The sequence below is a fragment of the Cervus elaphus genome, chromosome 18 (assembly GCF_910594005.1).
Source record: "Cervus elaphus chromosome 18, mCerEla1.1, whole genome shotgun sequence".
Classification (NCBI taxonomy): domain Eukaryota; kingdom Metazoa; phylum Chordata; class Mammalia; order Artiodactyla; family Cervidae; genus Cervus; species Cervus elaphus.
Window position 1 is genome coordinate 46652398 of NC_057832.1, and position 23393 is coordinate 46675790.

Here is a 23393-nt window from a genome sequence, read left to right on the forward strand (position 1 = left end):
AGAGAACATGTTTTTTGTAAATGTCAATAGTCAATCTGAGATGTGCTGGATTACATTACAGAAGATCTAGAAGTCACTTAGTCATATCTTTCATATTGAAGTTATTTTCATCATGTCTTCTAGAACTGTCAGTATGAAAAGGAATTATGCTGATAAAGTATTGACTTTGTAAGTTAGACTGAAGAGGCCAATGAGTAAAGTCCTTAAGAGCTTGAGTTTGAATTTCAGCCCTACCACTTAGAAGTTGTGAGGTTTCTCGAAAACTATGTCCTCTTCTACCTAGGAATCTTAATAGCCCCCTACCAGGATTTTTGTGAAACACATGAAGAATGCACCAAAAATGATAAGCATAAGTCAGGCACATAATAAGCTCTCAATAAATGGCAGTTGCTATTATTTACAGAGATATGTATAATAAATTTCATGTTGCCAGTGGTCACTTAACTCTGCAACAGAAAAGAGATATAGAATGCTTTGGCTACTGAATTATACTAAATTATTTAACAACACTATATAGAAAATCAAGCAACTTTTCTTCAGTAATGACTATAATACATCCTAAGTGCTTAAAAAAAAAAATTTAATGTCTTGCTTAACTAAAAGAATTTCACTGGTCTGGTTTTCTTGTCCCCTTTTATTTCCTCTTCCCATCCTTTGATCAAGATGTTCATAAGCTCTCATAGCCCAGATATCAGCCAAGATGAGGTGAAAGAAAGACAATAGACTAAAGAGTCCATTAACTCAATACTTGTCCCTAGATAATTAAGAAATGAAAATGAGCATATCTGAAGGATTTCATTCTGCTTTTCTTTCATTACACTGCTAGACAAAGTGCAGAATTTTTTTTTCCCACTAATGAGATTTTGCTATAGTTGAAGCTTATTTTCTCTATTCTGGTACCTGGAAGCCCAGTTCCTGGCTGGACTTTCTCTAAATACCCTTGTTAGCACCTCAAACTATTTCCTCTGGAATGAATGTAACACAGGTATACATGTTGTATATATTTACAATTTGAAGGCCAAAACTTAATGTATTTCAGTAGATTTTAAAGAAAAAAAAGAAGTACAAACATGCTTTAAGGATCCATTCAATAAACATTTATTTAGCAGAAACTACTCCAAACTCTTTGCTGGGATTGGAATTGAGAATACAGCCATAGTCTCAGACCTCAAGGAGCACAATCAAGTGACAAGCCATATATGCATTCTTTCACACAGAGAAACAAAGCTTATAAAATGGGACATGCTCTGTGCTTCTTTCTAAATTAAAGGCAATATCCTTAGAGGAATAATTTTGAAGAAAACTTGGCTGGTAAAGAATCTGCCTGCAATGCAGGAGATCCCAGTTCAATTCCTGGGTCAAAAAGACCTGCTGGAGAAGGGCTAGGCTATCTACTCCCGTATTCTTGGGCTTCCCTTGTGGCTCAGCTGGTAAAGAATCTGCCTGCAATGCTGGAGACCTGGGTTCGATCCCTGGGTTGAGAAGATCCCCTGGAGAAGGGAAAGGGTACCCACTCCAGTATTCTGGCCTGGAGAATTTCATGGACTGTATAGTCCATGGCGGAGAAGGCAATGGCACCCCACTCCAGTACTCTTGCCTGGAAAATCCCATGGACGGATGAGCCTGGTAGGCTGCAGTCCATGGGGTCACAAAGAGTCGGACACGACTGAGCGACTTCACTTTCATTTTTCACTTTCATGCATTGGACAAGGAAATGGCAACCCACTCCAGTGTTCTTGTCTGGAGAATCCCAGGGATGGCGGAGCCTGCTGGGCTGCCGTCTATGGGGTCGCACAGAGTCGGACACAACTGAAGCGTCTTAGCAAGAGCAGCACCATAGTCCTGACTGAGCAAGTTTCACTTCACTATATGTGTGTGTGTATGTGTGTATTTATGTATGTATATGTATATATATGACTCATTATATATTTTTCAATAAAGAAATATGTATGTATTTTTCCAATCGAGAGAAAGCAAATAAATGAAGACCTTCAATATTTTATATAATTCTATGAGGGTTAAATATAAATAAGCCATTATATTCCATTCTTCTTTCTCAATTTTTTTTTAATTAAAGAGAAACTCAGAGAACTGTTTTATTCTGCTGGTTTTAGAGAAAATAACTGAATTTTAAGTATCTTTCCTGTCAGCCTTAAAATCATATCTACTTATGAAAAAGTGACCATAACAATAAAAATCAAAGAAAAAAGAAATTAGTCAAAACTTCAAGGAAATAAAGGTTTAGCTTTTTTGATAAGCACCACGTCCCATCTTGATTAATTGACTTTTTATTTTCACTTATTAAAAAAAGTCTCTGATTATTAGATATAACTTACTTATCCTAAAATAATATTATTTCAGCCTTCCCATGAGAGACCGCAGTGTGTTTATTAGACAGGGTAGGAAAGAAAAATGAGCTCCACTTTTTCTTCACCTGGATTTCTGCTCACATTCAAGAATTCTGCTTACCTGGCCACCTTCAACTTGTAAATCCACAGATTTTGATATGGTGCTGAGAAATGTGGAGTTTCCAATTGTGTAAAGTCAGAACATAGTCCATTGGCATCTTGCCCAATATAGTCAGTACATGGTAGCTGTAAGACAAGGGTAAATGAAAGCAAAGCTTTGTGGCCTTTGTGGCCTTCTCTGCAAGTCAGGAAATTCAAGTGTGAAAAGATTGCAAAGGATTTCATTTGCATTTACACAAGTGAACCTGGGCTGGTAGAGGCAAGATCAGGAGTAAGGTGTGCTTGCCTTCATTAACCCTAAAGGCAAAGGATACAGACTGGAGAGTCGAACTTATATTATCTAGTAAATTGAACATCTAATTTTTTCCCAACTAATTGGGGTTATATCTGATTGTATCTGGACAGAAGTTAGTATTTATACTAATTATCCTTAGTTCCACAACACTGTCTGACAACATACCATTCAGTATTTTCCTAAGCAACTCTATAACTGTCCTGATTTTCAGTATGTGTGTGTGTATATATATATATATATATATATATATACATGCTGTAAATAATTTATGTTGTATATGTATAAATATATATTTAATTTGAGGTGTATAATTTTATATTTTAAAATAAGACAAACTAGACACTTCAGCTAATTAAAAATTAAGTGATAGATTAGTCACATTTTATGATGGGCCTAATTAACTGAGTTCATATAGCCCATGTTCAAGAGCAAGAAATCAGTATTCTTGTTTGAAACCTTGTCCTATGAATTAATAACTGCAGCCTTACCTGCTTGCCTTAATTCCTCTGAGCTTCAGTTCTTATCAGCTATAAAATAAGATAATAAATAATACTTGACTCACAGAGTTGCGTTGAGGATTAAGTAATTTAACACATGAAAAGCACTTAGACTCTGCCTGTGAAAAAGCCTTTCATTAATGTTAGCTGTTATTATTTTAATATGCTGACTTTACAAAGTGCTTCTCATGACATAATGGTGTGTCAATACAATTAAAAGTTTTGCAGCTGTACATTTTTATAGAGCATAGTTCCTGACACAAAATTGGCACTCAATAATTTTGCTAGATATAGGTGAAAGAATGACTAAAATATACATGTGAAATGTTATTACAATTGTTAATATTTATAAATAAAGGGAAAATGGTGATTAATACATCTTTTGAAGACATTTCAATAGTTTTGGCTATTTAAATATATATTGGCATATCTAGAATTTTAGTAAAAATACATGAGTTTGCATTTGACATTAATTTCCATCTTCAATCTTATTTTAAAATTGTATGCTTTCAGTTTTTCAGAATTTGAAAAAAATAACATTTTTACCACTGTTCACTGCATTATGAATCTTATCCCTAATATATTTTTTCCCATGATCTCACACTTTGATAATTAAGTCCAAAATAGAAACTTTAAAACTCATACTACAATGTGCTTTTTTTAAATTCTACTAGAGAAATAGCCATGAATTATAAAGTAGCAACCAAAGTTGACTATTAACTTAAAAGTGATCATACTCATTCTTATATCATCATGAATTTAAAAAGGAAAATCATAAAATATAAAAGGATGTAATTTGCTAAAATAATTTTTAATTTTTGTTATAAAATTTTTTAAACCTACTGAATATTATAGTAAATACTGCCACAAGTACTTATTTTCTTGATATCCAATTTTATCAAATCTAAATATTTTGCTATACTGGCTTCAGTTTTTTTTTTTTAATAAAAAATATGTTATAGCTACCTCTGAAGCCCTCTGAAACCATTCCCCTGTTTATCTGAGATAACCATTAAATAGAGTATAACATCTATAAATGCCACGCTGTCTTATGATATTAACATGTTTGTCATACATATATACAAGTAGACATAAATAATTTACAGTATTATTTCATGTGATTTCAATTTATATCTTGATAACCTACTCTAGGTTTTCTTCTGAAAATTACTTGCTAAAGATTTTTTTTAATATTTATCCACCTTGATATATAAGGTGTTTTCATTCAAGAGTCGTGTCCGACTCTTACGACCCCATGGACTGTAGCCTGCCAGGCTCCTCTGTCCACGGGATTCTCCAGGCAAGAATACTGGAGTGGGTTGCCATTTCCTTCTTCAGGGGATCTTCCCGACCCGGGAATCGAACCCAGGTCTCCTGCATTGTAGGCAGATTCTTTACCAACTGACCTACAAGGGAAGCCCCAATTTCATTGAATGAATATATTATAATGCCTGTATTTCTTATCTTATTCTATACTTATCTTATACTATTAGAAACAATATTGCAGTGAATGTTCTTGAACAAAACTTTAGATACATGTGGGAGAGTTCTCCAGAGTAAAATTGTAATAAGTCAAAGTGGAACTTTCTGAGTACTTGGGTATATAAACTTCACTAGACAGATTTTTCTAAAACATATACATAAAAATATATACGTTCTGTCCACAGTCTATGAAAGTTGTTTTATCTTGGAATCATTGCCTATTCATTTCCCCAGAATTCTTTGCACTTTGTGCTGAATGACAAAATTGTCACATCGTGTTCTTATTTTTGTACATTCAAATAGGTTGGTTAAAAATGAGAACAGTGCTGCTTCATTTCTTAAAGTGAATTCAGTTCACAGTAGCTGAAACGTGAAGTCTTTGGAGACATTAACTAGTCGGTTCTCAATCTTGACAACACTTTAGGTTTACTCATGTCATTTTAAAAATTCTGATGCTCAAGCCTCACCCCAGGACTATTAAATAAGACTCTCATAAGGAGAAAAGGGAAGGGAGATGTGGATGCATACTGTTTGCACCATCCCCCACAGTTGGAACACAGATCCCAGAGTGATTCTAACAGGCAACCAGTGTTGGAGATTATTGCCCTTGTATATGCGATAAGAAAGAGAATAAAGCCAGAGGGAGAAAAAAGATATTTGGCTGTAGATATATCTCTAAAAGTGAGTGGTGAAATGGAACTTGACTCTCAATATTTTTATCTAGAATGAATAAACTAGTGTCTGGGGGACAATAGTAGGTATTCCAGAATTTAGCAAGGCTTGAGGCCATTAATATAACAAGAGTTAGTCTGTTGTCCATTGTTGGGAATAGAACTGTAGATCTAGGGTGAAGATCCACTACTTTCAGGGAAAGGCAATTTATGAATTCCAGGCACAGGAAAGGACCCCAGACAAGTATTAGGTTGGTGCAAAAGTAATTGCAGTTTTTGTATTGTTGAAATTTGCTTTCTGATATTGGAATACATTCTAAATAAATGTGATTGTTATACATCATTTTAATGCACATTTCTCACTTAATGTTTTTTGCTAATGACTTATTACTTGCTGTCTATATTCATTTTAGACCATGGAAATGATGTTAGACAAAAAGCAAATTCAAGCAATTTTCTTATTTGAGTTCAAAATGGGTCATAAATTAGCAAAGACAACACGAAATCACCAATGCATTTGGCCCAGGAACTGCTAGTGAACAGTGGTGGTCCAAGAAGTTTTGTAAGGAGACGAGAGCCTTGAAGATGAGCATAGTGGCCAGCCATCAGAAGTTGACATTGACCAATTGAGAGCATCATCAAAGCTGATCTTCTTACTACTACACAGGAAGTTGCCAAAGATCTCAGGGTCAACCATTCTATGGTCATTCAGTATTTGAAGCAAATTGGAAAGATGAAAAAGCTTGATAAGTGGGTCCCTCATGAGCTGGCCAGAAATAAAAAAATCACCATTTTGAAGTGTCATCTTCTCTTGTGCTCATTTCAGGAGCACATATATTATAAATAGAAATGTCATCTTCTCTTATTCTATACAATGAACCATTTCTTGATTGGATTGTGATGTGCAACAAAAAGTGGATTGTATATGACAGTCGTCAATGACCAGCTTAGTGACTGGACCAAGAAGCTCCAAAACACTTCCCAAAGTCAAATTTGCACCAAACAAAGGTCATGGTCACTGTTTGGTGGTCTGCTGCTGATCGACTGCCCCTTTCTGAACCCCAATAAAACCAATACATCTGAGAAGTATGCTCAGCAAATCCATAAGGTGCACCAAAAGCTGCAATGCCTGCAGCCAACATTGGTCAACAGAAAGGGCCCAATTCTCTGCAACGATGCCCAACAGCATGTTGCACAACCAACATTTCAAAAATTAAACAAATTGAGCTACAAAGTTTTGCCTCATACTCCATATTCGCCTGACCTCTCACCAACTGACTACCACTTCTCAAGCATCTTGTCAAGTTTTTGCAGGGGAAATGCTTCCACAACCAGCAGGAGGCAGAAAATGTTTTACATTTTTTTACATTTACATTCATCAAATCCCAAAGCATGGATTTTTATGCTACAGGAATAAACAAACTTCTCGGTGGCAAAAGTGTGTTGATTGTAATGGTTCCTATTTTGATTAATAAAGAGGTGTTTGAGCCTACTAATAATTATTTAGAATTCATAGTCGAAAGCCATAATTACATTTGCACCAACCTAAAAGGTTTGTTTTCCAGGCAAAAAATTAGGGAAAAGCCAGTGAATGTTAGAGAAAGGTTTGGCCTGTGTGGGTGCCATTGGCTCATAGCAAATAGTAGTAATTCCAACTCCATTGATTGATGGTCAGTATAGATGTTTTGTCAAACTTAATTAAAATAAGTTTTAAAAATACTCATTCTTAAACATGTAAAATATAAGCTTCTAACTGTTGATCAGAGGGCATGGAAGAGTCAAGGACAAACTCAAATGGCCCAAGTTATAATGAATAAAGAAAAGTTTTGATTTGGTTTATCATTTATAACAAGGTATTGACAGAAACCAAGAATTTATATTTAATTAGGATTGTCTCATAACTATATTACTGTTTTACTAAAAGTGTCAGAATATACTATAAATATAAGATAAATATTCATGAGATCTCAGCTATAGTAACAGCCATTTTTCATCCTTTCCTCAGTCAATACAGTTATTATAGTCTTTTATGGAAAAAAATTGAAAAACCATTTAGCTTTACTGACATGATCAGTTGCAAAACTATTGGAAAATTAAATACCAAATTATTATTTATGGGATAAGAATATATTGACTTTACTGTATAGTTCATGTAATTATCTCACACATTCAGGAGAGATTAAGATTTCTAAAACTGTATTACAGTTAAAACACCAAAAGCTTTTCTTTTAAAAAAAAATTAGCTTAGGGAAAATAAAACTAAAGTATTCCAAGATATTTTTAAATTGTTATTGTGCATTCAACTTAAGATACGGTTTAAGACATCAGTATGATGAGATGATTACATAGTGATTCACAACAAAGTACCTTTAAAAGTCTGCATGCCCTTCAGGTTGACTATGAAGTCACCAGTCAAGGTGAATAATCAAGATAACTTTTTCTTTTCTTCTAATTCAGTGCTGAGTATAAGAGAAGGACTAAATACGTTCAGAAAAGTCTTAATCCTGAGTGGAATCAAACAGTGATTTATAAAAGTATCTCCATGGAACAGGTATGCAGCTATTATTTTCTATATGACAGATTTAGGCTTTTATAAAAACAGTGATGATAAAATTGTTGAGAGATTGTGATTTATATCAATTTTACTATATAAACAAAACAAAAAAAAAATAGGTAAAGTACATTTCTAAGAAATGTAGCCATAAAAGGAACTGGGTGCAGTTCAAAGACATGGTGAAAGAAAATGTGCACATTTTGGCAAAACAGCTAAAAAATAAACACAATAAATAAGATTGGTAGAACATTTTCCATTGATTATTTCAAAATGAAATAGTTAAGTAGACTGGGCTCTATTATATTTTGAAGGAAAATATTTCCAGCTAGGCATGTCATGACATTTAGAAACAGTATAGAGATACAAAAGAATTGGATACACTGAAATGAATTATCCCATCAGGCAACATTTTGGGGATCGTCTTTTCTCTAAATTGAGACTTAATAAGGATCTGGCATTGTGGAACTGAATTGTACAGAAGAAAGCATGAAGAAAACTAATGTAAAGGGTTACCACCAGAAACAGAATGACTCTAGGCAAAACTGCATCAATATGTTTGTGAAAATCTTCATAACAATGCATGATTTACAGAAAATAACTGATGGTTTATAAGGATGAATTAAGAGAGAAGAAAATACAAATAAAATAGAAAGAAGACATTCATGGAAGCAGTTTACAAATGAGTTGTCTTTCAGAGTGAGATTTCTAATTTATCCTCTGGAAGATTTCTAATTTGACCATGAAATTGAAGCCAGATATAAATTATAATCTGGGTTCTTGAGTTGAAAATAAGTTAAATTCACCTGCAAAAATAAGATAATGCTATTAATGTGTTTTGGCAATTTACTGAGACAACAAACTGAAATCCAAATACTTTATCTAAATAACCTAGACATTTTTTATGACCTATGAATTTCATGTGTTAAAGAGTATATATAGATTCTGCTTTGTACTTTTAATAATGGGAGGGGGCAGAATAACAGGAAATAAGTAAAAATCACCCTTTTGTTTGCAAAACAGTGAGGTACCTTATGATCAAACACTCGGTTGGACCGCAAAATGATTGACAGTTTACATAATATTTAATGTAAGTATACAGTTTTAGATAAAATTAAAACTATTTTTACATAAATGGACAGAGTACAAGGAGTAAAAATAAAAGCTCTGTTATATGAGTATAATAAAAATTTATGATGAGAATGAGGTTAATAACATTTTGATTTGAACTGTAGCTCAAGAAGAAAACACTGGAGGTGACAGTCTGGGATTATGATAGATTTTCTTCCAATGACTTTCTTGGTGAGGTGAGCCAATGGTTTCTTTTATTTTTCATTTGCTTCATTATAAGTCTTTATTTAAAGCTTGATGGAAAGGAAATTTCTTAAATGTATAAAATAACTATTTCTGGATAAAATTCTTTGGTGAATAGAATTTATTTTCAAACTGACTCTGAATAGATGAATATTTGGAGAAATTTTTCACTTTACCACTTAAAGTACATTATAATTAATTTTCAAGGTGAAATATTAATTGTTTCATAGAAAGTTATATAATCATGTTGTGAATCCAAATGACTATGTTAAAGATTTGAGATAAATTTATTATAAAATGAGCTGAATTTTTTCAAATGCATTTTCAGTTTATTTAACGGCTGTCCCTCATTCCATGTATGAATGACTTGATGTGACATTTTATATTCTTATTTTTTTCAAGTGTCTCACAGAAAAATCTCAAAATATTTTAAGAAGCAAAACTAGAAGTAAAAGAAAACAATAAAAACAAATTTTTTGTAAATCACAAGGAATGTAACCCAATTATGAAATCTGGCAGGATGGTTAGATCTTGTGATTTTTTTTCATCTATAATGTTTTGAAAATAAAAATACATATTTTTGTTTAGTGATCTTTGCTTAAAGCAGAAGTTATGAATTATCATTGAAAAATAAATCCTCTCCAAAAATATGTAATACCTAGAAAATTTGATATCCTTTTGATAGAAACAATAGAAAACAGTTGCATAGTCTTAAGTGACACGAAGTCTTGTTTTGTTCCTACATCTGTACCTCTTTCCCATTTGAATTTCACCTGCAGGCTTCATGTGGAATAGCCACTTGGACTAATCTTGGTTTTAGATAGGACTACTCTAGAGTGTACTGTTATATCTGATTTATGATCCTATTTCAAAAAGCTGATTTACTGAAGTCCTGATAATTTATTGTTCACATAAACCTAAGGCATATATCCATTGTGCTGGTTTTCAGTTTTTTATATTGATCAAATTTAAGATGCTAACTACTGTAAAATGCACCATTGTTGATGTACCACTAAGAAAAAGAAAACGTTGCCAATTAAACCATGATGCAGTGCTTTCTTTTCATAAATTGTTGGTCATATCCCTGTTCCAAATGTGAACTGATATATTTTAAAATAGATGGAATAAGTTAATAATTTAAAATTAACCATTCTTTTCATTTTGTCCCTCTGGTAACTAAAATTAAACAATCTTCAAAAAATTGCTAGCCAAGTCTAGGACTAGAACATGTCCATTTAACAAAAGAAAACTTTATTTCATAAAGAAATTGACTTGTAATCTCTCTTTTTGCATCATCTCCAAATAATTTAATTAATAGTCAGAGATGTAATACAGTTCAATTTAACCAAACATTTATGAAGAATTTAATATGCACAAGACATTGTTCCCAATATTATGAATGAAGAAAAATGAGGAAGACAGCCTCATCATCCTAAAAGATATACTATATCCTTTTATGTCCTTGAATAAATTTCAGATCACAGAAAAAATTAACAAATGAGTTATAGATTAATCCATAAATTTCATTCACTTACTGCATTTTTTTTCAGGTACTGATTGATTTATCTAGCACATCTCACCTTGATAACACGCCTAGGTGGTATCCGCTCAAAGAACAGACTGAAAGCATTGATCATGGCAAGTCCCATTCCAGTCAGAGCAGCCAGCAGTCCCCAAAGCCATCTGTCATCAAAAGCAGAAGCCATGGTATCTTCCCTGACCCATCCAAGGGTAGGAAATATTTCAAGTAGCAAAACTTTGTCTATTTGCTCACTCAGTATCTTTCTGAATATAAGTGTCTGTATATTTAGTATTTTTTGAAAGGTTGGGTTCTACTGGGAAATATTTAATACAATATCATGCAAAGAGTGATGGATATGGAATCTGGAGAAATGGACTTTAGTCTCAGATCAGCCCATAATTAAGTTGATGCCTTTGTGATCTTCACCACTCTGGTTCTCTGTTTTTGAATCTGTAAAATGGAGAAGGTTGCATTATATGAGCTATTGAGTCTTTTCCAGCTCTCAAGATCCAAGACAATATGATTTTATAAAATGTATTGGGATATTTCATAAAGAAAACATGAAAAGACTCAACAGTACATTGACTAGATGTAATCATCATTATAATTCTTACATATTTCTTCTAATTGCTTATATCCCTATTTTTCATACATACATTCTTATTCATTATAAATGTAATATATGGACACATACAACTTTGCATTTTGCTTTTTAATTATATCAAAAATGTTTTCCTTAGGTTATCAAAACAATTGGTATGCTGAAAAATACTTAAATCTTTCCTAAATAGTGGATTCAAACTAATTCTATAATTTTTTTAACTATTATTTTTTAAATTGCAGCATCATACACTGGGTTTGGCAGTATGCACAGTTTTCTCATTTGAAAGAACTTTTCCATTGGGAGGTTCAGTAACCAGTTATCCTACAACACAGCATTAATCCTTATCATAAACTGATTTACTGCCTGTATGAGATAACCATGGAGTATCTTTCCAGGATATGCTGAGCATTTTATAAATATTAAATAAAAAGTTTTATATTGGATCTGAGTATTCCTTCCTTTTTTGCCTCTTTTCAGGAAGTACAGCATAATTGAAAAGTGGTTTTTTGCAATTTGGGTCAGAAATACAAATGTTCTACAAGATGGAAAACTGAGATTATGTCCAAAGGCCACTGAGTTAATATGATAAACCACTGATTACAATATGTGCTATAGATTACTTATGAATTTTATATATCATTTCTGGATTCCATGTAGCCAGGTTAACTCTGCCCTGATTGCCATTCTGAAAGATGATCAGTATAAAGACCTCTCTCCCTGTATAGCTGCCATAGTAAATGTGTGATCTTATATGTACATTCTTTAAAATCACCTGAGATGATGATAATACCATCTCCACTTCCAAGTATCCCAGTGACTCACAACCCTTCCTCCAGGAATTAACTATCTTTTTTACTTAAAACTCCTCCTACGGCAGTGTCAGCCTGTCGTTTCTCCCCTGATCTCCACTAGAATTAGTAGAGTTCCTTGGTAAAATTATAAGTCAATATATTCATTTACATGAGACTACTTCAAATGCATTCCTCTTCTCAAACCTCTCTTCTCAAGATTATCGTCCTCTTGTCTTTCTTCCCAAAAACTGTCTCCCAAATGGTGAATCACATTGCTATATGGTGAGCAGTTGCACAAATGAGCCAAAAACCAAACAGAATTATCATCAATCTTAGACGGTTTCAAATTGTGTGAGCCAAGCTTGACAAGAGGAACTCTGGAGCAACTTTAACTCGTGTTTTGCCTTTTTGTAACCAGACATGCAGGTTCCCACCATTGAGAAATCCCATAGTAGTCCCGGTAGCTCGAAATCCTCATCCGAAGGCCATCTCCGCTCTCATGGACCATCTCGCAGTCAAAGCAAAACCAGCGTCACTCAGACCCACCTGGAAGACGCAGGGGCTGCTATAGCCGCTGCCGAAGCCGCTGTGCAACAACTCCGCCTTCAACCAAGTAAAAGACGCAAATAAATTCCTCAGCATGGCAGCTTAATGTTCATCTGTTGCCTTTCCTTTCCGCTGTCTTCCCCCATTCGCTTTGTGTTTGGCTTTCCCTTCTCCCTCTGTTCTCTGTCCCCTTGTCTGTGTAGGAACAGTATCAATACATAAATATGCTCTTTCTTATTTAGTTTTTTTTTTCTTTTTAGTTTACATAGACCAAAAATAAAACTGGCTGTTTCTCCTTTGTCTCTACCATCCGTCCAACCTGGCTCATTGTATTTGGGAGCTGTGTCTGTGATGTTTGCAGGCAAAGCCATGTTGTGTATCCTTTGTGTGTGCGCCTAAATAGCCTTTAGAATACAGAAATTATAAGCACAAGTGGCTGCCAATTTTCCAGGCATTACACCAAAAAAAAAAAAAAAAAAAAAAGCACGCACACACAACTGTTTGGAGCAGACTAGCAATGAGATTCTCGCCTCTGAAAAACACTAAACAATTTTAGACAGAAGAGTAATGTGACCAACAGTCAACTTCTAGAACCTAGGAGAAATGGAAAAGACATATCAATCTTTAAAAGTTTAATAAATTGTGCATGTGAAATGATGAAGATTTCTGTGTGAGAAACTTTCTAGACTTTTGGAAAAAAAGCTGTGAAGAAAATCATGTTTCTTATATTCTCAAAAGTACATAGTATTAATATATGTACAAGCATATGTGATGAGACTGTGTCGTCGCCTCATTAAGTAGCACAGTTGGGCCCATTCAGTTGGGTCACACTTTGTTTATGATTCCAGAAAATTTATAGGGTTATTCTTTCTTTAACCATTGGAAATCCTTTAAAGTCAAGATATCAACTAAAGCATAACAAATCACCCATTTTAACTGCTGTAATTTCAGTTGATAACAATGATATAAGAACTTAGCAAGTACAGAGACTTTGAAAATGCTGGGGCACAGTTACTTCCAAGAGGCATCAGCCGAACAACGGAGATAAATGAATGTTCTCCCCGTCTCCCAAAATCATCATTTCCAAAGAAACAGCCAGTTTTAACCCCCTTTAGTGCTGCGCATGTGATGTCATTTCGGCATTTGAAAACACAACTTAATTTCAGTAGAGCAAAACATCACTTATGTTTGCATGAATGACATTCAAGCTGGTTCCATCTGAGGATACATACTCTGGGTTTCCATTTCACCCACACTGCCACAGCAGCACATAAAAGCGGTCAGTCTAATCATGCCAGGAAGCAGCACAGACACAGCATAGCAGGAGTCTTCCCCATTCAAAGAACTCAGTCTGATAATCTGCCTCCACCAGCCAATGGCAACCAAGACCAAAGCCAGCTAGCCCTCAGGAAGGTGATGTCTGATGGACCAGTCAAGCCAGAAGGAGGTGAGCAGAAAGGCGCTATTCAAAGTACACAGCGAGAACATCCCCCAAATTTAAGGCCCTCATCTTTTAATTTTTAGAAATTGTCTGATAAAGTATGTTTCTCCACTTTTTAATGTGCTTTTGTGGGCATGGCATTTCAGGACTTCATCATCACCGTGTAAGTCCCAAGATCAGTTTCATAATATATTGATTATAGTGATTTGTATTTTTCTATGCACTGAGCATCTTTTGACTTTTGTTGGGAAATAGATTAACAGTATTCATATTGCAGAATGGAATGCATGCTACTAACCTAATCTGTTCAAGCATGACTACAAATATGTTGCATTGTGATAAAAATTTAAACCACTCACAATTTGAATTAGCATACCAGTTGGAATGTAGATAAGTTTTTGTTGAATATTATTTTAAGTGTAACTTTTTTTAAAAATTCAGTGAATTTTGGAAATTCCTAGAGGAAAGTAAAGGAAAAATGTTAATGCACTCATTCACCTTTACGTGGTAAAAGTTCTCTCTTGATCCTGCAAACACATTTTCCATTCATGTTTCCGTAGTTGTTAAGTGTATCAGTTGTGTTGGGCATGTGAATATACAAGTGCCTGTGTAATAAATAAAGTATATTTATTTCATTCATAACCTGCTGGGTTCTGAGCGATTGTTATATGATACAGTTTAAAATGAGTGTGTCAGTTTTTGCTTTCTTATTTGATTCCTTGCAATAGAGAATTCAGAGTTTCTGCTTCATTGCTAGTGAGAGCTATAATGATAGTATATTGGGTTGCAGGACAAAGTTTCGTGTCAGAAACATTATAAGATAGATGGGAAATTGTTACCAAATGAACATACCAGAGCTTACATAAACATGTAAATAAATGATGGGGTTGGGCTATTCTAGTCAATGCTTCCACTCTTCCTTTCTCCCACGTCTGATTAACTTCACAATCTGCTCAGCTTTCTGGATAGAGGAAGACAAATCTGATAAGCCTTGCTTTGGGCAGGCACCTTGACTTGATTCCAGGGCTCTGTTAGGAAGGAAAACAAGTTAATATCAATTCCTAACTTGACCTCAACATTTGTAAGATTTTCCCCAAGAAAGAATGCCACTCACTGACAGTGATAGGGATCAAACCAGGGTGATTATTAAATGATGTTCATTGTAATTCAAATTTAAATTTAATTGTAATTCAAAAACATATATCAAAGAAAGGTTTAAAAACAATAAGTCAGCAAAATAAGTCAGCTGTCCTTAAGTCCCTTCCAGCCCTAAAACACTTGATTTTATTATTCTGTACCTTCCACAAAACTAAAATTAGGCCTCATGCTTTTCTTTCTGCATTTCTTTTTATTCTCAGAAAACTTAAAAATTATATATGCCTTTGTCCCAACTAATCAGATATTTAGGAGCAGTGGAAGATTTGTGAAGCAATACAAAAGACATGAACTGTGATTTTCTTGAATTAGCAGGGAATTAAGGAAACAGCTTAAATATTAAAAGATAATTCTGAATATACATTTATTCAACCCAGTTTATAGATTATCACCAAAGGACAATTTTCCTTTTCTAGTTAGCCTTACTAGTACCTTCCAAGAGTACTTATAATTCCACCTCTCACCTTTTCTTCATCAAATAAATAAGTTCAATTGATTTCTTACTTCATTTTCTTACTGCAAATATTCCATAATTACAAATGTCACCATAGTCAAATGCTTCCCTTATTTCACTCTGTTTTAATTATCTTGATCTAAGTATTTCTATATGATATTTTGTCTGAGTTTTTTTTTTTAGATATGGGTTTTAAAACTTTTAGCAAAACATGTTTAATTCTCTTTCTTTGAATAGTTGCTCAAATGAATATTCTCATACATTTGCAGTAGTTCTTCACTTAAAAAGTGCTTCATCACCCATTTTCTCATTTTATCACGCCTAGTGGATGAGGGATTCATTGCAGATATTCTCATTTCTGTTTTCTGAATGAGCCGTTGGAGAGTCAGGGGGTGGCATAACTGATAAAGAACACTTGGCTGGGAATTGTCAGAATCGGCAATCTAACCCTGGTCTTATAACAGTGCCTAAGCTTTTGCCTTTTAAATACATTGGCTCCTTTGAAATACAGCTCTCCTTGATTTCACTAAAAACCATGGTCATTTGCTTATTTGCTATTTACACTCAAGTCCTTACCAGTGATTAGAGGTTGCTAGAAATGATGGCGGCATACAATTTAGACTTGCTTACCTACTTGATCCTCTTTTCTGAAGGCTGATAATTAAGCTGCCACCAACTAAGGAAATAAAACCTTCCAACTGCACAAGTCTAGTGCAGCAGTAAGCAGTCTCTGCAGAGGAGGCTGTGTGCACATCTGTAGTCATTTCTATCAAGGGTGGTGAAATTGTCCCTAAAGAGCTTTTCATGTATTTTTTGTGAGCTTCTCAGCAGATTTCTGCTTGAAGTAGCATAAAATATGGGTCAAGTATGAACTACAGAGTGAGCCAGAAGGAACTTTTTCTCTCCCTCCGGGGTTTAGTTGCATGCTAGGAAACCTAAAAGGAAGGACTAGACAGATTGTGCCAGCTCATCCTGATACCTAAACAACTCTCTGTTTGTATTTAGAAATCCCTGGAGATGTTTTTTTTCCAAGCCAGTTGGTTTGGTTGAATACAGGCCTGGCCATTTTAGATGGTAACACCAGCCTGAAATAGGTTGTTTTTTAAAACCATACCAAAACTAAAACAAAAATTCTTAAAACCTTGGAAATTAACTTTAGTTGCTATTGAATATATTGCATTTTAGGGACATTTCTAATTCCTGAGCTATTTTTGTTTGATGCTGAGATTTTTAAGTGAGCTTGAAGTTTAGAAACACTGATAAAGGATGGGTAGAAATATCCCTCCGCCCTGGGCAGTAAGAACTGTTGGGACAGCTTGGAGAGGCTAGCTGAGAAGAGAAATCATTGATTGAGTTGTATGAGGGAACTATGATTGAGGGTCCCTTGCTGTGGCTGAATTCAGGAGAAAAGCCTGAAGCTACTTCCATAGACGGCTGCTGGAAACTCCACTTTCCATAAGACTCATTTGCAGTACCTGTCAAAGAAGAGTTTCCTATCCTTGTTGCCACGGTGAACTCTGACTAAGCCATCTCTTTTTGAGACCTGCTGTCTTGGGCGAGTGGTAGGGGGTGGTTGGGTTGGGAAACAGGGAGGGCACTGGGAGTGGAGGGAAGTGTTGGTTACAAGGGCAGCAGCCGACCAGTGGTCCATTTGGTTCTGGCCAGAAGTGGATGGTCACTTTGGTCAGAAGGAATTTGGCATTCTCTGTTTCTGGAAAGGAAAGGGTCCAAAAGGAAAGTGAAGATCAGAAAAGAAATCAGAATGAGATCATTTGGAGGTGAAATCATCTGGAATGTATGCAAGAGGTTAATAAAAATAGACTTTATATTCTTCAGTTTACTGTGTTTGTGCAAAAATAAGAAAGAAAGGCAGAAGAGAAAAGCTTTAAAAATAAAACTTGGGATAGTTTAAATGAAAACAAACTGTACTAATATGAACACAGCAAGTAAGTAGCCAATAGAAATCTAAGAGAATCAAATTGGATTTCAGCTTTCAAATTTTTTAGCCTATTTCTCTTGGGGCAAGGGTTTTCTTTTGTTATTGTTTAAAAAAATCAAAATGTTCTTCTAAAGCTTTGTGTTTTTTAAGAGTTTTCTGTATTTTCTTAGAATGATTGATTATGCATTTTCAAAACTCTGTGATCATTTAACATTTATTGCCAGAAGTATCTCTGCTGTACATGCAGAGTCACAGACAGTAAATACATAGCTCTGATCATATGACGCTGCCTCTTGTGGACGGACCTTCCTTCCCAAACGTGAATTCACTGACCTGTCGTCATCGGATACTTTTGCTTTTTTCTGGTAACAGCCATGAGTTCATCAAGCCGTCCATGTAAAGAATTACTGGTTCATACTGAGGACTTACATGTTCATTTCATCTGACATGAACAGTAAGACCAACTGGCCTAGGTATCAAACTTGGCTTCAGCATTGCTGTGCCTTTGTCACATGATCTAGCTATGGGCCTGTTTGATTGAGCAGGACTATTAACATGTGATCCAAGAAGAGAAAGGCCTAATTCTTAACATGCCAAAGTCCCTTAAATGCTATTTATGACATGTCTTTTAACAAAGTTAACCTCAGTTTTTAAAATGTAAATTACTTTACTTTATGTTTGAGCAAATTTATTTTCAAAAAGGTAATTTATCAAATTACCAGCAGAGAGCAGGACCCTGAGGAAATGAGACAGGCAAGTAAATGCTGATGGAGGAAAGAAATGAGAAGCATGGAGCATGAGAAGGCTGATGGGAACACAGTGCACCCTCCTGAACAGAGGGTCCAATCTGAGCTTGGGGCTGGGAACATTGTCACCCGGGCAGGTAGGAGGGGTCGTGGAACCAGGGGAGATGCAGAGGAATGCCAAAGGCACTCGGTAGCTACTTACCAATATTGCCTAATTCCAGATATCTATCCATGAATTACTTGATTTTTTTCCACTTTTCATCTTAGTATGTTATATTATATAAAACATGGTATTCCACCCATTCTTGTTGTGCAGGATAATCTTTGGGGAGAAGGGGGACATGAGGATGGGATAGGGTGAAGGAATCTTTACATATAATGAGTCAGACTGTGAACAGTAGCCTTTTTTATTTTCTTATTTTGTTGAATGTGTAAATATATATTTCAGTTATTGAGGTACCAAATAAACTTTTGGATATTAAATGAAAACATATCAGCAATATTTGTTTGGGGTATTGAGGTTTTTATATGCCTAATTAGGAATAATGTAGATATAACCATAGCTTTATACCTCAATGTGTTTTAAAATACTGAAAAATAAAAGTTATTGATAATTTGAACAGAAACAAATCAAAATAATATTATGAACCAATCAAGAACAGATAAACTTTTAAGAAAACGCTTGATGAAAGTTAGGAGGTAGGTGTCTATTTTTAAACGTGAGAAAGACAATAGAATAAATTTTGCTTTATTCTCAACACAGAGGCAAAGTCAACTTTTTCTCATTGAGACACTCCAAACTAAAAACTGCATTTTTTTAAGTTCCTGCAGGTCACATAATTTTTTTTCAGAGTTCTTATAACCTTTATTTTTATTTAAAAAATTTTGAAGTATAATTAATTTACAATGTTATATTAGTTTCTGGTATACAGCAAAGTTATTCAGTTACATACACAGGTCATATCTGACTATGTGAAATGAGCTTGGAATCTAAAGCGAGAGAGAAAGTGTATTTTTTAATACTGAACAAGTCAAATTTCTTTCTGTATGGCAATATATATATTCTTTCTATACTTTTCAATTGTTCTGAAGCATTGTCATTGCTACTGATGTTTCTTAAATAGCTACTTTGGCTCCATCCAACTATTAATGTACAAGAAAACTGAAGAGACTTTATGTAGAGAAAATCCATCTGGGGAAGAATTTGCATGATTTTATGCCTGCCAAATTTCATTATTTACTCTGGGTTTCTGTGTAACATAAAGTAGGTGTTTTTTTTAAAAAAAAAGCAAAACTAGGAGAGACAAGCAAATTTTTATGACACACATAATATTTAACTCAGACCTTACTCCTCTAAAGCTGTGAAGTTCTGAGTGAACAAATTCTACAGAAGTTTAGAGAAATTAAAGGATGATAAAATCAATAATAATAAATCTTTTCAAATAAGGTGATACAACTTGATTGTTTTTAGTATAGAAAATAAAATTAAAAGTCACCATAGAATGATTGTCATGTGGATACTGGTTTAAGATGATTGTCGAAAAAGGCTGGTGTTAACTGCTGTGTTTCTTTCATTTTCACAGTTCATACTTCACGTGCATCACTGTAGATCTAGACCAGTGATTCTCAAAGTGTGTCCATAGATCACTAGGCATTCCAGAGATCTTTTCAGGACTCTACAAGATCAAAAAACCTTGACTATTATGATGTTATTTGCCTTTTTCACTCTCATTCTTTTGTAGTATGCATGAACTTTTCCTACATTTCCATGACATGGCACAATATCACTGCTTTGATGGCTAATGGAAAATGTATTTCTCAACTGTTCATGTTAAATTTTTCTTAATTTTGAATATGATAAATATTGGTAGATATAACTCACATAAAACAGAGTTCTTTGAGGAATTCAGTAATGTTTAAGAATGTAAAAGTGATCTTGAGACCAAAATGTTTAAGAGCCACTGCTCTACACATGAGCATAATCATAATTTTTCCAATGGTCAAGAAAGTTGGATAATTAGAAGTTTCTCACAAGATATAATTATCATATTTGTCTCTAAGTTTTCTATGCCTTATATCTCTTGTAATGCATTTCAGAACCCTTACTTTCCTTGCTCATTAATGGTAATTAATAATTTAAGATTGACTATTTTTATTTTATCTTAATTAATTTACTGAGCATGATTTAGATTAAATTATGATTATATGCCCATATAATTTTGAAGTTTGACTGATAAGTTGTCTATCAACTTTAATCAAGTTATTTCTAGCCTAAGGTAGAGTGAGAGCATTATAAAGGTAAATACATTTTATTTTGTGTCATTATTTTGATAAACTTATTGGAAAAAATTCATTTATAAATTGTTTCTTTTATCTTCTATTGTATCATCTATATTAGTAGTCCTACACATTGAAAATTAATTTTTGGCATTAAATGACAATAGAAACATTGAAGATCATCACTTTGATTCAAATTTAAGTAAAACTTGAGTTTTTCAACCCTTACCTAATCTTTAATCGTTAAGGATATAATTCAGTATTTTTTAAAATAATTAAATCTAAAAAGGGAATTCTGAAAATATATATTTATCATTTATAGAAAATATTATCTGGGTTACTCAGATTAGTTGCTAGTTACTCAGATTAGTTGCTCATCATTTATTCATACACACATATTTTAAATGAACAGCATGTTTCAGAAACTCTTCAAAGTGTTAGTGATTTTGCAGTGAACGCAATAGGCAAAAATCACTGTCCCATGAATCTCCCATTGGAGTAATATTTATTGAATAACCAATTAAAGATATGTGGGAGAATTTTAAGAATGACAAAAGCTTGAGTTTTCTCTGTCTTAAACTGAAATTGAAGAACAATGCAGTTAGTCGATTTAAGTTTATATGTAACCAGACAACAGTATGTGTAGAAACAAATATCTGAAAATAGAATATTGTTTTGTTCTGGTCTGGTTTTCTCTCATAATCTTTACAGTTTACTGGCTTCCCAGGTGGCACTAGTGGTAAAGAACCCATCTGCCAATGCAGGAGACGTAAGAGACACAGGTTTGATCCCTCAGTCAGGAAGATCCCCTGGAGGAGGAAATGGCAACCTACTCCAGTATTCTTGCCTGGAGAATCCCATGGACAGAGGAGCCTGGCAGGCTATAGTCCATGGGGTCACAAAAAGTCAGGCATGACTGAAACAACTTAACACACAACCAACTATAGGAAGAGAGGAAATAATCTATTTGGAGAAGGTAGGGATATTAATGAAGTTAATTAAAGACTAGATTCCATGGGACTGGACATGTATTTATCAGATAATTGTCCAGATTCCTCTTTATGGCCACTGACTATATTTGAATGATAATGAAAAATAATGCTGAGTGTTTGTTGTAGCATTAGCCATATAAATCAGTATGCTATTATTAATTTCTATTTGTTTGTACTGGAAATGTCTCCTTTGGGCAGGATTTTTATATAAGTCAAAATATTTGGATTCCATTTAAGAATAACATCCTTGTTATCCAAGTATTCATGATCTTAGTAATCAGTTTCAGGATTATGAAGAACATTTTTCAAAAGTGACTATATAATTACTCTTGCAAGCAAACTGCAAGAGAGAGGATATTTAAGTTTCAAAAGAGAATATTGTAAAATAGAGTTGCCCTTGAAAAATTGATGCCCTTGAGTATTTTTTCTTTCAAATAGGATTCTCCTTACTATGAATCTTTTAAAGATTTTTATTGTGTCATTTAAGGTTAAAGATCTTAATTGTGTTAGCATTTTTTAGCACAAAAACTTGGTCCTTGATAAATTCTTTGTTCATTTTATTTGTTTGGACACAGCTGGAATTATAAACTAAATTTATTTAAGATAAAATGGATTAACTTTAATGACGTTTTATTCAAACATTTATCCATTATTTAATCTGAAATTTTGATCCACATTTAATCTTTAAGCAGTTTCTTCCAAAACATGTTCTTAACCAAACACACCTTTAGAAAGTAAGACTCACTAAAAGGCAACATTGTAGCACAAATACAGAACAATAGTACACTGAACCTTACCAAAAGGGAAGAGTGCAAGCAGGAATAAAGGCTTTAGTATCTTTCTGAAGACAGAACATAGAGGCATCACATCATCTCCCTGTCTCAAAGAAGCTACTGTGTGAATAATACGGAATATTTTAAGGGAAGTATTTTTATTTTTATAAGTTTGTTATAACTTTCTGATATATGCATACATATACATTTCTGACGGACCAAGCCCAGTGTTAATTTTGTCTTCAGCAACCCCGGGAGAGAAGTAATAAAATCACCAATAATTTTTCATTTAGAAAATATTGTAGTGACATCCTTCCACTGCCCTCATCCAAGAGTTTACAAATGACCAATACAGAAATTAGAGGTGTCTATTTTAAACTTTTATTTGTGAAGACTTACAATTTGGAGGTAACAAATGTAAATAATTACAACCTGGAGGTTACAAATACAGATAATTATATTGAAGCCACCTAGACCATTTTTCTAGTGTCTTCTTTTAAATTTTTCCTAATTAGATACTGAATATATTGAAGTAAATCATAAAAAAGTATATAAATTTCTAAAGTCCTTATAAGATGCAATATCTCTTCTTAATACTCCTGGATGGTAGTAGAAAACCTAAAAATGTTGCCAGACATAATTCAAGGGAAAACCTACCAATAATTCTGGTAACAGTGGAAATTAAAATCTGACATTTGGTCTCCATCCAAATCCAATCAGCAAATGAGATAAAGCTGCAAGATCTCTTTGGTAAAAATAACACAAAAGCAACAATGATAATAGATAGAAAATAGGGTGAAAGGTAAAGTAGAAAAGGTCACTAATGTAAATATAATACTAGCTAAAGAACAACAATGAAAATGCATGCTATAAGT

General features: G+C 33.9%; 1 protein-coding gene across 1 annotated transcript in view; it reads left to right on the forward strand.

Moving 5' to 3' along the window:
* The window catches only part of PCLO (piccolo presynaptic cytomatrix protein), a 374153-nt gene that overhangs the window by 305278 nt on the left and 45482 nt on the right, over positions 1 to 23393 (forward strand). Inside the window, exons 17-20 of the mRNA XM_043873094.1 lie at positions 7871 to 7964; positions 9200 to 9271; positions 10829 to 11009; positions 12614 to 12808. Coding sequence (XP_043729029.1) covers positions 7871 to 7964; positions 9200 to 9271; positions 10829 to 11009; positions 12614 to 12808 — 542 coding nt within the window. The remainder of the gene's footprint in view (positions 1 to 7870; positions 7965 to 9199; positions 9272 to 10828; positions 11010 to 12613; positions 12809 to 23393) is intronic.